This window comes from Chroicocephalus ridibundus, chromosome 4 (genome assembly GCF_963924245.1).
Source record: "Chroicocephalus ridibundus chromosome 4, bChrRid1.1, whole genome shotgun sequence".
In the NCBI taxonomy this organism is placed as follows: Eukaryota; Metazoa; Chordata; class Aves; order Charadriiformes; family Laridae; genus Chroicocephalus; species Chroicocephalus ridibundus.
Window position 1 is genome coordinate 49,107,183 of NC_086287.1, and position 16,957 is coordinate 49,124,139.

The window sequence follows — 16,957 nt, forward strand, 5'->3', positions numbered from 1 at the left end:
ATCTTTCCCTTACATTTGGTGGATACTGCACCAAGTCCTAGGAATCCAGCTTGTGTTAACAAGTTTACACTGTTAACTTGTATTCTGATATGAGAGGAAAACATTTCCTCTCATATCAGGAACATCCGAACTGTTTGGAACATAAGAAAAATTCATTGTAACTGTAAATTTACATAGTGGGAAGCCAAGTTTAACAACGTGCCAGTCTACTGTAACAGCTACATAGGCAGCACTTCAGTATTTATTTTTAGTTACCTGAAATTTTGCCCATTTGGATGTAAATGCTATTTCCCATCCAAGGTATAGTAAGCCGCTTCACCATAGTTTTGCAAAATAATGATGAAGTCTGTAATGTCTTTTGTAAAGTATTCTGATTAAAGGAAAATTAACTTTGAGAAACACTGGGAAACTTCAGAGGGGACTGATCAGTTCTCATCACCACCACTGTGAACTATCTGATTGTGAGTTTTTCTTTGCACGAATGGCAAAAGACAGCGAGAGGTATGGAAACGCTACGGAGCTAGATCAGTAGTCTGAGATGTAGTCAAACACAGGACAGCTACTGCGGTTTCCCTGTTCTACCAGGAACTCCCCAGGTGACCTCCAATATGTTACTTAAACTTTTGATGATTTAATTCTTGCAAAGAGGATGTCAACAGACACTGCTCACAGGAGCGTTAGGAAGGTAACTACTTTACAATAAAGAGATGCTATGTAATAAAGCCACAAAAGTAGCTCAAGGGAAGAGAAGATATATCGAGGAAAGGACAAATGTGCACTCACAAATGATAGTCTGTTTTCATGTAATCCCTCCCCCCTATTTAAATATTTAATTCAATAACTTACATTTGTCAGTTGCCAAAAAAGGAGCTCGTTAAAGATTTAATGCAAAAGCCTTCAAAATTGAAATCACTTTCCAGGTCATCAAATCGTCAAGGACTAAAATGTATTGGAGAATACACCTTTGCTTATAACATTAGATTTTAGCTCCACTGAAATCAAGGTAAGACCAAAGCAATCAGCCTCCATTCTTTTTGGTCTCTTCTTTGGCATCATTAGGTTCCAGCAGCTCTCACGTGCTGCTGGTAGCAATCACGTGCTGATGGTTTCTGCCCACCTGAACGCACCAGTGGAACTAGCTTGCACCATATTAGTAGACCACTCTCCCAATTCCTGTTTCTCAGCTAGCAAAAACTCCACCTCTCTCTCCAAACCTCCTCATCTATGTTGGTGCAAAACTCTGCTCTTCTGTAGCTCCAGTATTCTGGAAGACAGTCTCTAAGTTTTCTCTTATAACATTACCAAACCAATTCACAGCAGAACACTTAACAGTTTTAAATTTATTTTGTTTTTATTAGACCAAGCTTTCTGCTTTTTGTTTTTGAGTTGTATGTCTTACGTTTAGTCAGTAATCAAATCAAGCTCTCATCCTGCCTTTGTCCCCAAAGGGGTGTCTCTCATCTAGTAAACTAACTTCTCTGCCCATTCAGTTTTAAAGAAAAAGATCATTAAACGCCCTTCTCTCTTCTACTACCTCTACTCATAATATCTACCTCTTTCATTCTTCACTCTTACCACCTCATCCCCAGAAGTTCTGGGAATTAACTGGAAAGCTTTCACTCAGCAGACAAAGTTACACTGCACTTCATGAAGAAGGTGCAGAGAGAAGAGATTTCTAATTTTTCCTTGTACTCATCTAGAAGGCATATTTTACTACGTAGTCTTTGTGACACATATTTATGGTAACAAACCAACGTCATATAAAAGCTGCAAATGACTTGCTTTCTCTAGAAGCAGCAGGTTACCTATTGGTCCAGGAGAAGGTATCTTTGGTCCACTAATCTCCAGGGCAGTTTGGTAAAAGTTTTCATTTTCTCCATTAGTCCCTTCTTCTCCGTTTCTCCCAACTGGCTCCTGGAGATCCAAGCTTTCAGCTTTTGGTTTCTTTAAACGTTTGACCTGAAAAGTGATCTACCAAAAGAACAGTATTAGCCAGGTTAACAGTAAGAAACACTAGGAGTGTTATCAGCTCCAATACACTACCGGTTTTAGCCCAAAGATTCAATTTCAAAGATGTTCCAGATGACATCTTTCTCCCTCCCTCCCCATCTCAACCCATTCTCTAAGCCTGCTCACTTTCACTGCATCACACCATGCAAACAAAGTACACAACTTCAGTCTCCAACATAGGAGAAAACCAATTTAACTGCTGTGGAACTGAAAGGCATTTTTCAGTATATATTTTGTTTGTAACATGATGACAACAGATATTTCATTGTTTCATGCTAACTGGAACTTTTGGTTAGAAACTTTTCTCCTTTGTAACTGTAAGCAAGAAGTTTGAAGGCACCCAGCATCATTCAATACCAAAGCTCTTGCCGCTAATAATCAAGACGTATGATGTCGTTTTTAGTGATGTGGAGGCCTTTCTGTTAGAAGATCGATTGAAACTACTTGTTCATTTCACACAAGCCATGAACCAGCTTTTAGGCCCATAGGGGACGTTCCTCTATATATTCCAGTGTTAAACCCCCTGAACTGTCCTCATCTTTCCCTCCTCCGCAATAGTAAGTTGGTACAAGACTTAAGTAAGCTCATCCAAACTTACCCATTCGGCTTCATCGTCATCACCACAGTCCCCAAAACAGGAGCTAGCCAGTCCATCCTGAGATCCCTTCTTTAGGACCCGGATTCCCTGCAAGTCCATACGACGACCTTTTACCTCCAGCGCCCCTTCAAAAGCTTCCTGAGGCCAAGAATTTTCAAACTCATCCACCAAAGCCAGCATCTCTTCAGACATCTGATCATCTTCTAAATCCTCCACTCCTTCTGAACCATTGCTTTCTGCAGTGACTGTGTCTGAGAGGGAATACCACAAAAACTTCAAATATTCTCTTCCTAGTGCTTCCACAAATTGTATAAGAAGGATCTTTTTTCTGTGACCTGGCTTTTCCAACTTGCACAAACCAAACATCACTCACTACTCACTGCATGCTGCAAAAGGAGAAGGGGACTGGAGAATGAAGACTTCCCCACTGCAAATAAGCATCAACTGTTGCTTCAAAAATCAACAATTCTAGACCACTTTCATAATTTTCCTTTCCAAACCAGAATTCTGCCTGTTTGAGGGAGTAAATAGGTGGTGTCTTTTCTCTATATATGTGCATTAAACACTGAACAAAGCTCTCTGTACCTTAACCATAGACACCGTTTTTCTTCCCTTCTGTCTGGCACAGTTGATACAGAATTCACTGAGGTACAATCAACGTGTTTGTAGACTCTTGCAAGAAACTACATCCTTTACTCTGGAAAATGTCTAAACCTTGATCTAATTTTTTTTTATTGAATGCATTTTGATACTACACTTGGAAAAGAAGAACAGGGAACTGAATGAAACTGGTTTTAAGGGTTACTTATTACTTTTCAGAGGGGGTGAAAACATAGCTTCTTGGAGGAAGGGAGACAGCTCTTCTGAAGAATCTAGAACCAATTCATTTACCAGAAGTGATTTTGTAAGGTTGACTTACTTTCCAGTCTCAAGAAGGAGGGATCCCTTGCTAAACTCTGAGTAAGAACTTCTGGATCTTCTGTACCTCCCTCAGAGTGTCCTTCTGTCACTGTTGTAACTGACTCATGGTGGTCATCGAAGTATTTCTCCTTGTCATGACTGCCATCTGGATTTTTCTCATGACAGTGGCCTGAAAGAGAGAAATTTAATGATACACCATGTAAAACCACTCCTCCTGGATACAAGCGCAGAAGCCGTAGTGCGGAAGCTACAGTCTCCTAGTTTTCTACATAAGGATTAACAGAATAATTCCACAAGGTATCAAAGACTTCATTCAGTGATTAAAAAGCTGATCTGCCTCTTGACAAGGCAGATCACCTAAAACAGTTACAGGAAAGTATGTTATTAGGGATATACTGTGAACTACTAATGAAAGCAAAATCAGTTCTCTCTTGAGGGAAGGTTGCACGTTATGTAGGAAATTACTGCGTGCTGGTAGCCACTCCAATGAGCATTCCCAAGACATATTTTTAGTGACAATGCACCACACATGGGGGTTGCCTGCTGTATGAACTTCACTTAGGCACCATAATGCTCACCATGCTTACGTGCAAGAGAAAAAGGGCCAAGGCAGACTGATACGGGCTTGCCAGGCTCCGACCTTCCGTGCCAGCAACAGACAGTATGTAGGTAAGACTAGCTCACTAAATAGACAGACAAAAGCCACGAGTATTAATCTGTGACAAAAATCAGAAGTTTATTCAGCTGAAAATCTAACATCTATAATTCTGTGGTCAGGTTACAGGCTCACATTCCACCAAAGGCAAAGATCTAGGAATAACATTGGAAAAATCCAAATGTAGCGCCAGTAATGAGCAGGTTAAAAAAAAAAAAAGTACAAACTTGCAACACTAGCCTTTAAGCATCCTTCAGCGAGACACTGTTAAGCTTCCAGAGAGTTTATAGGGTAGCCACCTGCAATTTGTAGCAATGTTTTTGATTTCATATACCTTTTAACTACAGACCTCAGATCTTCTAACAGTAATTCCTTGCCAGTGTTCCAGGGCAAGAGGTGTTTAGAGAGCTGCTCCCCTGGCCGACCCCCAGAGCCCCACAAGTAGAGACAGGATTCTCCAGACGCACAAGAGGCTGGGACCTGCCCCACGCCCCACTGCACAGCTATGGGGCCGAGACATTGACCAGGGCACCTGCCTCTCATCACACGGGAAGCCTTTCGCCAACGAGAAAAACAGATCCCGTGCACAAAGCTGCTGCTCTCAAACCCCTCCTTCCTTTATTTCAAGTCACTTGTGAGTGAAAATAGCATACATATACAAACGAATTAAGAAGCACATAGCGAATCAAAGTAAGCTTAAATTAAAGATTCTTAAGTATGTTCCCCATTTTACACTCATGAATGTGAATTGTATCACTCCATGGATATCAAAAGCATTATTTTTTTCAACTGGCAGCATATAATATGAAGAATGTGAACAAAGTAGATCAGTGACTCCCTTTGTCTACATGCAATGATCCTGTGTTACAAAAGAATATTGTTAAGTCTCACTCTTACCAGGCGCAGCAGGACGAGGGGATGGTTGTAACTCTTGTGTAAGGGTAACCTGTTCCACCACTTCTCAGCAAAGCCAAACTATAGCTTTTTGCTGTACGCTCTCAACTTTTACATCTGTGAACACTCAGGTGGCATCTTTTGAGAAGAAACAGACCAGCACTGTGTGTGTGCTTATGCATATGTTGGCGTGTTACCAAAATCAAACAAATCAAAATGTATTCATAAACTCCCAGTGAAAACTATTTCTTGCCCTACCTTTTCTGCTGTATATAAAGGAAGTCAAACAATGGTATTTTATGAGTAAATACGTAAAACAGAAGCAGTTAACTTCATAAACTCTTCTAACATGTGCCACACAGTTACAGTCTGCCTTTCCTACTCTATCAGTCATTGACACTTTCTTTAATCCCCTCCCCATCTCCCCCATGTCGTCAATAAAAATTGGTCTTCATTAAAAAAAAAGATAATAAAAATCACTTCAATATATGGAGATCCTCTTTAATTTATGAGAAATAGGGTGCACAGAAACCTAAAGCTGAAACTAGTCCCCCTGCCTAACATCAAGCCTGGCTGATTTTGATGCAAGTCAGGTGCTTCTCAGTAATGTGATGACTGCAATTCCCTTTGCTGAAGGTCAACTCATCATTAGGATAAAGGCAAAAAGCAAAGGGTCTGAAAAACAGACATCTGGTTTTAATTGAAATAAAAATGCCAAAAAGAGAAAAAAGCTGGAAATAGCAAGCAGAAGGAAAAAAAAACCAACCATGAAGACACTTAAAATTCTACTTAAAACCAACTCTGTTAATATTAATCTACAAACACTGACAGCTAAAAACAGACTAGATGAGAGTACTGGCTTTCTTGGGATTTGAGAACTGCTATATATAGAAACCTGAGCAGCCTAATTTTTTCAAATTGCTGCTTTCAGTTGTCTGACGTCACAGGAGGAAAAAAATGCCGGTTGAAAAACCAATGGAAGTTCAAGATCTCTGATGAGGGCACCATGAAGCTGGTGGTACTGAAACACTGCAAGTCACAACTTTATAGCTTGTATCAGCCTGAAGACCAACAGGGAAGACCCACCAGGCAGGAGCGTGAGACCAGCAAGGGAACAATGTAGCCCCGAACTCCAGGCACCTGCACTGGCTGCAGAACATCAGCTGTACCACTGCAATACTTACAACACCTTAGCTGCATGAAGGACAACAGTGACCGTCACCCTACAACTGCTCAGCTATGCTAATTAACAGTTCACATATGTTCTGGTTATCTAAATATGCACATGTGAATTTTAGGTGTAAAGTCCTGACGCAGCTACAAAACTTAGAAATCTAAAACTACCTCATAGTACTTGATCAATTCAGCTTCCTCCATCCTGAAAACTTTACTACAGAAGGATCACTTTCTTGCTCATTCATTTTCCTAGAGCAGCTATTGCCACTTTTCCTACTGATTCTGCAGAGCCAAGAAAGCACAGAGGAAAAGTGGATCAGAGTCTGTCCTACCTTGTGCATTATGAAACCTGGTTACTATGTTCCGGGCAGTGAAACAAAAATGCTATAGAGATGACACAAAGTAAGTGTCTGGGGCTTTATTTAAGTGGTGGAAATAATACAAATAAATAGCCTGATTGTGCCAGGTCAATGTAGAAATTGGGAGGAAAAAAAAGGAGAATAGTTCCTAAATTATAAAGCAATCTATTGGATAGAAAAAGCAAATACAAACTCTAAAGTGCATCATGGAGAACTTGGAGATTAAAAGCATAACACAGTGTTAGATATTAAAGGCCTCTTTCTCGTATTGTTCTAGTCTGTAATTTTTGTGGCCAATGTGAATGCACTTAGACAGCACTAGCACGGCACACGTTTTAAATATAAAACATATCTGCTAGATCATCCCTCCCATCTAATATTAACCACCTGCTTGATTTTCAGGACCCCTCCTGAATGCCCACTGAAGATGTGATACCTACTACAGTTCGTAGGGCTAAAAAAAACCCAAACAAAAAGTGAGACTTCGGTTCTTGTTTAGGAATTGGATAATTCCAAACTTTTAAGTTGAAAACCACTTAGTTTAAGGAAAGAAACACCCAGAGTGTTGACATCTGTAGCAAGGAAGGAGAAACAGTAGGACGGAGAAGTGATACAGCAACTGACATTGAAGATCTGTCCCACCTATAAGGGGATAACAAATATTTATTCTGAATCATACTTCGTATTGCCACATTTCTCAGAAAAGTCACACTTGGAAGCAATTATGAACTTCCCTCATTACATACAAACTTTTTTAGTACTATGTAGGGGTTTTTTTTGTTTGTTGAAGAGCAAACTTCTGTCAATTTAGGTGAATCCAGACCCTCTGACTGAAAGCCGCTTACCTAAAGAGCAAGGAAACAAATGTGAAAAGTATGGAAAGAGGAAAGAAGAACAGACCATGCCCCCAGTGTATCACATGGAAGTGCTGCACCTTGAAGAAGGTCTCGAAAGTAATCAAACTTTGCCATTAAAGAGGACGCTGATTGTTTTAAAAATCTAAATTAACTGCCACTGTAGCTGTTTGTGCCTTGTGGTATGCCTGGCAGAGAGAACAAGGCCTCCATAAATATTTTCACCATCTGATTCCTGTATAGCAACTTAAGATAGATCAACAGCATTGGAAATAAAAAGTAAAATTATCTCCAAGTGTCTTTGGTCAGCACAGAGTTTTTACTGACTGTTTATTCTTTGTTTGATTGTCAGTGTAGAGCTTGCAAAATATGGTATTCCAGAACTCCACCATTTATGTTCCAACAGACTAGGTTTAAAAAAATTTAAATCCCTAACTTCATGGGGTGGGACAAACTCATTTCCTTAAATTATATTTAGAAGCTATGATGGCAGAGCAATGCTTTAAAACTAAAAGTCAAGTAATTTAAAATGTTAGGTACTGATTTTTTTCCTACCACGTGAAATAAGCAGAGCTGGATTATCTCTTGAATGACTACAAGAGTTGAGTGACTATTGCTGTAGTCAGTGACTTGCATTAGGTTATGCAAAATGCAAGTTATCTGGAGATAAGTGTCACTTAAATGATGCGCCCCTTTACGTTAAAACAGTAAAAAAGAGAGAACTCTACTTAATACAGATGTAAGTCAGCCTAATATCTGAGTTGTCAGAGTACAGAACAAACTGAAACCAAGCTGCTACAGGAATTATTAACTCCATACTTATTTTTTGATGCACGCTCAAAACTAGTATTCCTCACAGTGAAATTTAGTAAAGATGGTTGTCCTTTTTTATAGCAGGAATGACGTATCACTGAGCTTAGTGGAAATAGGTTTTAATCCCTGCATGCAGATGAATAGTCTCATCTTCAGACATTTCAGGAGCAGTGCATCAATAAGCAGGCTTCTTTTTACTTTTGCTAGTCACTATTTACACAGATGAAGAGAGACACAAGTCAAAGGGGATCACATATTTCCACTTTACATACGACAATGTATAACAACTAATGCTGCTCCTAGGTTATGTGAAAACTTTAGGGGTGCTAACAAGTCCCGTTCAGTGCTTCATATCACAGGCAATATAGTCTACCAGAGTTTACAAAAATATTCTGGAATGAACAAACTCACCTATTGGGACCCTTTCATGCATCTAAAACTACTGGGATCTCAGTCCTCAAATTTTGGGCCAAACTAGCACCTGAAGAACCTTTTTGCACCATGGTGACATCACTGCAATATGACATTAACAAGCCAGGGTAGTGTTATGGGGAAGTGCTGTTTGAGAGACCATCCTTCATATAGAACACAAGCTTTGACTTTCATGGCAGTGTTAACACTGATGATTAACACACTGCATATTCAAATTACCTTTAAGTTTCAAGGTGAACATGATCATTTCCTAAAGATCTCGTGAGCTATTAACAGCAACCGTGTTATTCCAGTCACATATGAACACATATTTGATTGCAAAACATTTGTTAATGGAAAAAAATCCATGCCAATTGTTTTGAGATGAGTTCTACACGGAACAGGATGCACAGTAACTAGGGAAGAGACCTATCTTTAGCAGCTATTGCTGCTCTGCTCACCTTAATTATAAATTAACATAGTTCTATTAAGATTTTGCTCTAAAATTCATGCATTCCTTTTCTTACTGTCTTCCTGAAAAAATAAGTATTTACAGTTCAAAATAAGTCCCATGATTGAGCTTTGAAAGCAGAAACTGCAAACCACTTATGACTAAACAGGAGTGTCATTAAAAACATCACAGAAAGGTCACGAGCCATAATTGCTGAACTACAAGATAGACTGCGCTCCAGAAGCAAAGAAAATTTGGTGCTTTCCACACATAGAAGCACGTAAAAAAGCCCACAAAACAAACCCAAACAAAAAAACCCCCCAGAGTTCTCAGTTTATTTTTAGTGAAAGACAATCAACAAAGTGACAAATGGAGCAGGGAAGTAAAGGGAGAAGAAAAGTAGTAGTTCTTAATTACAATTGCCTGACTATGCAATACTGACCTGTGAATGTTTGATAGGTCTGTATTTAACTGAAGAGAAACACACAAGTCCTACTACACATTCACTGTGCGCTATAGGACCAGGAAAGATATAAAGCAGACAGGCAATCTATGTCTGCAGAAGCATTAAATTGTTCGAAGCCTTGTTGCAGACTCGAAAACAGCCCACCCAGTGGTCAGTCGTGCTCTTTCTGAACCTGACAGTATCATGTGTCCTTCAACAAGGCATGACCACGCTCCACACCAGTAACACAAGCGTACCACCAGTACCTTTTACAGCTGTAACATACTGGTTAAATCACAAAAACCAATGTATCTACTACTGACTTATCATTATAGCTGCTCTTCTGGAATAACAAAGGGCAGATTGTAGTAAGTTCCCTCTCTGCTCATAGAATTGTCTAGGTTGGAAAGGTTCTTTAAGATCATCGAGTCCAACCATCAACATAACACTGACAAACCCACCACTAAACCATGCTGCTTAGAACCATGTCTACCCGTCTTTTAAATACCTCCAGGGATGGTGACTCAAACACTTCCCTGGGCAGCCTGTTCCAACGCTTGATAACCCTTTAGGGGAAGGAGTTTATCCTACCTGGGCAGCCTGTTCCAATGCTTAATAACCCTTTCAGTGTAAAAATTTTTCCTAATATCCAGTCTAAACCTCCCCTGGCACAATTTGAGGCCGTTTCCTCTGGTCCTACTGCTTGTTACTTGGGAGAAGAGACAAACCCCCACCCCGCTACAACCTCCTTTCAGGTAGCTGTAGAGAGCAATAAGGTCTGCCCTCAGCCTCCTTTTCTCCAGGCTAAACAACCCCAGCTCCCTCAGCTGCCCCTCATAAGACTTGTCCTCCAAACCCCTCATCAGCTTCATTGCCCTTCTCTGGACCCACTCCAGCACCTCAATGTCTTTCTTGTAGTGAGGGGCCCAAAACTGGACACAGTACTTGAGGTGGGGCCCCACCAGTGCTGAGTACAGGGGGGACAATCACTTCCCTAGTCCTGCTGGCCACACTATTCCTGATACAGGCCAGGATGCTGTTGGCCTTCTTGGCCACCTGGGCACACTGCCAGTCAAGTATTTCAAGTTAAGTATCAGTGTGGGTACTGGCAGGGAATGGTGAGTGTAGTGTCCAAAATTTGGACTAAGCTTTTGGTGTATTTACTGCCCACAGAGAAACACTGCTCATTTTTAGCTTTTCCCTTTACCATAAACACTCCTTTGCAAAACTGGAAGTTACAGGACAAAAATAAACATTTTCAAAGGACAGTACATACTGCTAACTGAAAAATAAATGCTAAGTATAGAGAACAAATTAGGAAAAGCAATATGAAGTACTTTAAAAGTTGATTTTCATGAATTCCTACCTCTTCTCTAAATTCCCCCCTTAGATAAGGGGTCAGTGGCCCTTCAAAGATGATGACAGGCATGCTCAAAATCAAGTAGTGAGAAAAGTGCACTACATAACAAGCACTGGTTTGATGCATAGCAAACATCAGGATGATTTTTATGCGGCCAAAATTTAGACTCAAGCACATAAAATGAAGCATACAAAAGTTCTTTTTTTTTTTTATTTATTCCAACAACAGGTTTTCAATTGAGAGGATTATACAGTAAAAAAAACTGTTCTCACTCGTAGGGAAATAGTTTTTAAATATGATTGGTAGCCAAAAGATGCCTCTAAATTGGCTTAGCTACAGATTTAAAGATTATCTACTTGTCTTATTACAGAAGTTCTGATTAAACCTTTCAAAACATAAACAATTGCCAACAATACATAACCAGATTTCTTGTTCATACTAAGTGAGAAAAATACCTCACCGTTGCGTAACAGACCAGTCCCTGATGAAGACACACAAATTCTCCTTATGAAATACAAAGAAGTGATAAATGAAACACAGAAAAAAATTAATTAAAAAAACCTCACCTACATTAGATCACAGTATGATGTATGCTATGAATATCGAATGACGAACACTTAGTTCCCTGCACACAACGCACTTCTGAAATCTGTTTCTGATTAAGCCAGGGAAATTCTTAGTGTACGGATCGCTAGCATAAGCAAAGGCAACACTGGCCTGCATCTGTTTTGCTCTCTTTCTAATCTTTCCTCCATCATAAGCTACATACCTCTTATTATGCTAAACAGTAAATATTTTTTTAGATCCTGTTAGATCCTACAGCACCTATGAACTCAAGTTTAAAAGGGACTTAAGTACAAGAGCAACCCACTCAGGAGAAGTGGCATCATGTAGTTGAACTCCACAACAGTTAACTAACCCCATTATGAGTTATTGTAGCTTTCCACTTCTCTCAACATACTGGGATGACATTATAAAGCCAAGTAATGGCCTTATGTATGTGTCTTTTGACTACCACTCCGTCTGTAAGGTTTGCACCATATGCTGGAATTTGAACAGTATTCCACAGGGACCCGATTTCACATTTTTTATTTTAAGAAAATATTTTTCATAAGCTGTATTATGTTTATCTGTGTATCTCTTCACTAGGTTGTACTCCTCAACAAGAGCAGATTAATGGACTTGATCCATGACAATTTACAGATTTGCTTGGGATAGATATCCACGCAATCTTCCTCCTAACTGGGGATTAAAGCAGACACACTCAAACAATGTGTTAACTTGTCAGGTAGGTTTCCCCCTTATTAATCTAAGATAGGTTTTAAGTGCTTAGCAGTTTGCCTGACAGGCAACGTTTTTACACAATTCCATGAAGAAGCAGAGTTGTTGCTGTAAATAAGAAAAAAAAAAAAAAAATCAATCCTGTTTTGAGAGAGTGACAAACAAGAATTGGGTTCGCCTTTTCTTGAGTCCAGGTAAGGAATACCTGCAGAAGGCTGTTTGACAAGAATACTGCTAACCACCCCAGTTTAGGATTCAACAGGAAAATACTCTCCTCACGCTGCCAGAATAGTACAAAGCTATAGAACAGTGCCTACAGAAAGACTAGGAATTTTTGGAAGAATGTCCCTTCTCCTCAAAACTGCTACAGGCAAGAAGAATCAATCTCTTCCTTTAGGGAAACTTCGAATTGTCCTAGTTTCAGTCACTAGTAGCCAGAACAGATGATAGATTTAAAGCTTTGAGGACAGTCAGAGCACAACACAAACTCACATGAACCAGGCAACCGACCTTAAAAGGAAAAAACAAATCAATAAAGTAGACAGATGAGGGGTAGTTAAGTGCCTGGCACTCCATGGCTCAGCATGCCGCACTCATTTTAATCCGAGCACATGGCATTGCATGCTGCTTTGAGACAATCCCAACATGACTCATTACAGGCTGAGGCTACACATCACCACTTTACAAGTTCTCAGATTTAAGCCAAGTGAATGCAGCCTTCGAGGTCTTGGCAATTTGTTAATGACACTAAACTATGTGTTGTCAGTTCTCCCATACATGGGGACCATATGGTCTTTCTCTTCCAAACATGCTTTAACCAACTCACTAGTTCAGTCTGTACAGCTTTACTATGAAGTTGTTTGTGAAACTACATCTTCCTGGAGATGTAGCTGGGAAATTACTATTCCTCCTAAAAAGGCTGTTGAACATATGCATTTGTTGGACCTTTTTAAAAAGGTCCAGCTCCAGGTAGTGCACACTATTTAGCAGCTACTTGCAAGAAACCACCACTGGCAAAAGCAGCTTCCTAAAAAGAGAAGACAACACAGACAGTAGCAAATAGCAAATGTCTTGTTTTGTCTAAGTTCCTATCACAAAAAACCCACCAAAAACATTGTAGAGAAATGTTATACATCTGATAATGGAAGCTATCAGTTTTGAAATATTTAGTTGGAAAGAAAACCTTTTCCCTTCCACTCTAACCCCTGATGATCCCCCTCCTACTACAGGAACACGTAGTTATGCTGAAGTAACTGAAGGATCCAGATAACTTATCGTGAAGAACCATTTGCATTATAAAGGCAGATAAAAATGGGAAATGTCATATTATATTTAGTTTAGTACTGTATTGCTTTTCCTTCATAAATTAATAGTTTTGCATCAGTAAACTCTCACCGAACTCTCCTACAATTCTAAGTTCTGTTCCACTGTGCTATCCCCATTTCCTCAGTTACTCCTGCAGCTGAGGCCATGACTTTCTTCTCCCTCCTCTGCTAGCCCGTGGCCTTCAGATCATGGGAAAAGACAGAATGAATACAGAACACTAAATATTGCAGGCATACCGTTCTTAGCAGTGCATGATGCAAAGTGAGACTCATGACTGTTGGGAGAAGTTGTTAGGTACACTGCTATGCGGTAAGTAAGCAGAGTAAGTACATAAGCTAGCAAGACAGACTTTGCATGAGGTGAAGAAATCACCTAACATCGGCATAAAAAGAAGCTGCAGACCAAATTCACCTATTAGCACATTTAACAAATGCAAAAAAAGAGTGATATTCAAGCAATAGAGATATACTTAAAGACAGCACGCTTTGTTTGCTGGTTTCAGAAACCCTAAAGATGCGTAACAGCTTTCCAGCAAGCAGTAGCTTCGAAGCAATGTGCATGAGCAGTGGGTATGCAGCCTTTGGATACTGGCGTAGCTAAAAATGCCACGTTTAACATAGCACCACATTCATTGATTTTTAAATTTAAGAATCTCAATCGAGACACCCCTGCATAGTTTTGAGAATAAAAATACATGGAGCTTGGAAAGGAAAGAGGTTTCAAAGTGAGCTTGGCATGGTCCTTCACCTTCAGCTACTCAAGAGACACTAGACAAGGATTTTTCAGGGAAAGATCTGATTTATACAGCAGACATTAAGTCAAATAGTAAAAGGTATCAAAAAGCCTGCATCTGGTCAACTATCTTCCAGATCACAGTACTAAAATTCTAGGAAAACCGTGATTACTGCAGCAAAGGTAGGAACTGTTTTGCTCCTCGCTGGGCTGGTGCTGCAGAAACGGTATCACAAAACTAAAAGAATAACTGGGTCACGTTACTCCCACAGAGCACATTCTCACATAAGGTTTCTCCAGGATCTTACAGTCAGAGGCATGTCTGACATTTCCTGACATCCCCACCCTCTAGGGATATCTGCATCCAACAGGATGAAAAGCAGTCCTCATTCTCCGTATCTCCCACCTGCCTCCATTCAGTAAGATGTTTTCATTCTACACAAGTACAATTTAACCTCCTCTTACTCCTAAGACCCCAGATATGGTGGCCTAGATTCCATTTGTGGAGCAGCAATAGTTCTTTCAGACGGACTGACACTGTGTGGTATCCCTTGACAGAGAGGCTTGTGGGAGAAAGAATCCAGCTTGATTTTCAGATTGCCGGTGGAACTTGCAGGGTGAACAGTAGGCACACGGGTGCACACATGAGCATGTAGGGGGTAGAAATAAGCAACTGAGTACTTCACTTCGAATGATAACATTGATTTTAAGTACTGATACTGTTTAAGACAGAACCCACTTTCCCTGTGCTACTACTAAATGACAATGCAAACATTTGCCATGGTGTGTTTCTGATTGCTCTGACAGGTTGCTCACATGCTTCATAGAATTCTGCTTGTTTAAACAACCCTACTGGTGTCAACTATTCTGATTATACAGATGAACTTTCCCATAAGACAATGGAGAGAGTGTAAAAGTGACAGATAAATGAATGGTCACAGATCCCATCCCTTTCATTAATATAATCAGATAAATAAGAGTCCTAACATACCAAAGTACTAACATTTGTGGAGTCTAAACAAGGCTCGGGAGCACTCAAGAATTCTGCCTTCACATGATACGCAAGTCAAAGAAAGAAGAAGCTGAATTTTAAACATACAGTAGTGTTCAGTTCAGAATCCCATACAACTGGTATAGATTCTGGCCTTTTGCTTCAACTAAAACAAGATTAAATTCGAGCTAAGCTTAACACCCTTTGCCCCAAGAGTAAACATCCCCTCTTTCCACCTATTAATACTGTAAGTGATGAGCGTTCCTCAGAGGAAAGAGACACAGCAGCTTGAGAAGGAGGAAACTAAAATGCTAGGATGATAAAAATGTCTAAAAGGACCTCATGCTATAGCAAATAGAAACAAAATTTAGCAACCCCTTGCTAGGACTATCAGGTCAGTCATAACTTGTAGGGGATCACCGAGTAAGTGAAAGGTGCATTTAAAAATGCCAATTATTTCACATTTTATGTTTTAACACACTATTGTAAAGAACATGTAATGATGCTTTTGCTTAGTGTTTGTGTATCTGAAATCACTATAGGGAATTCAAAGTGATTGCAGCTGTTAATAGTCAGAGGCTTAAACTGTGATGTTGATTTAAGCAAGTTATTTAATCTGTCCATAAGCTCACTATCAGTTTCAAGCAGAGATTCTCCTTTCTGGTCAACCTCCCCTCTTCAGGTCAATTTGCTTAAAGGTCTAAGCTTATTAACTTTGTAAGAACTTAAGTGCTTGGAGACAACGGAAAATCTATACACTTAAAAGATCAAATACCTTTTCCCCATGTTTTATTTTAAGAGGAAGTAGATGAAATAAAACAGACTTTCGATTTCATGCGGTGTAGGGTATTTCTACCACAAGAGGGCACTAAAACCATACTTAAAGTGGATAAGTTACTGCTGTATACATTACACAACTAAGCCATAAAGTAAGGAAGTATGCATTGCTTTCAAACGTACACACTCACTACATAAAAGCCTTCAGATATCTTCATGGCATGCACATACATTCGTAACGTACTCACACTGCCACTACTTCCAAGAAAGCTGCACAAAGCTTTTTGTAAAAGCACTATCTTGCCAAGTAATGAAAGGCAGTGAGACTAAAGAAACTTGAAGCTTGAAACAAGTTGTGCTTCAGGTTTTGAATAGAATCGTAGAATGGTTTGGGTTGGAAGGGACCTTTCAAGATCATCTAGCCCAACCTCCATGAAATCCAGTAGCAAGAAAACTCACTCCAATAATAAAGTTTAAGACTTCCAATTTTGATCTTGTCTCAAAGAATGCGAAGGGCATAAGCTCATAATGAATGCAACTGTCAGAGGTAGATGCTAATGGTCAGATAAAAATATTTTGGGTACAAATGACTTCTGCTCCTCCAAGCAGCAATTCTGTTTACACACATAAGGAAAAGTCTTATGCAACAGCAATTAACAGATCAGCACGTTTCAACGGCCAGCTGACCATCACACTAAAAATATGCTTAGTATATTGTAACCTTTTAATAAGGCTTGACAACATCTGAATGTTCACATCAGCCAATGAAGTGCCACAGGAACAACCCCTAAGGCGTTAGTTGGATATTGCTCTACAGACCTTATCACATGATAAAAGCTACTTGCAATTTTTAAGCCATAAAGGTGTGCAAAACCAATCTTTGCAATGCACCATTTCAACATC

At 39.7% G+C, this 16,957-nt stretch overlaps 1 protein-coding gene across 1 annotated transcript in view; it reads right to left on the reverse strand.

Moving 5' to 3' along the window:
- Nucleotides 1-16,957, reverse strand: part of TTC17 (tetratricopeptide repeat domain 17) — a 61,212-nt gene that overhangs the window by 9,672 nt on the left and 34,583 nt on the right. Inside the window, exons 17-19 of the mRNA XM_063332190.1 lie at nucleotides 3,528-3,698; nucleotides 2,609-2,859; nucleotides 1,806-1,971 (exon numbers count right to left, since the gene is read on the reverse strand). Coding sequence (XP_063188260.1) covers nucleotides 1,806-1,971; nucleotides 2,609-2,859; nucleotides 3,528-3,698 — 588 coding nt within the window. The remainder of the gene's footprint in view (nucleotides 1-1,805; nucleotides 1,972-2,608; nucleotides 2,860-3,527; nucleotides 3,699-16,957) is intronic.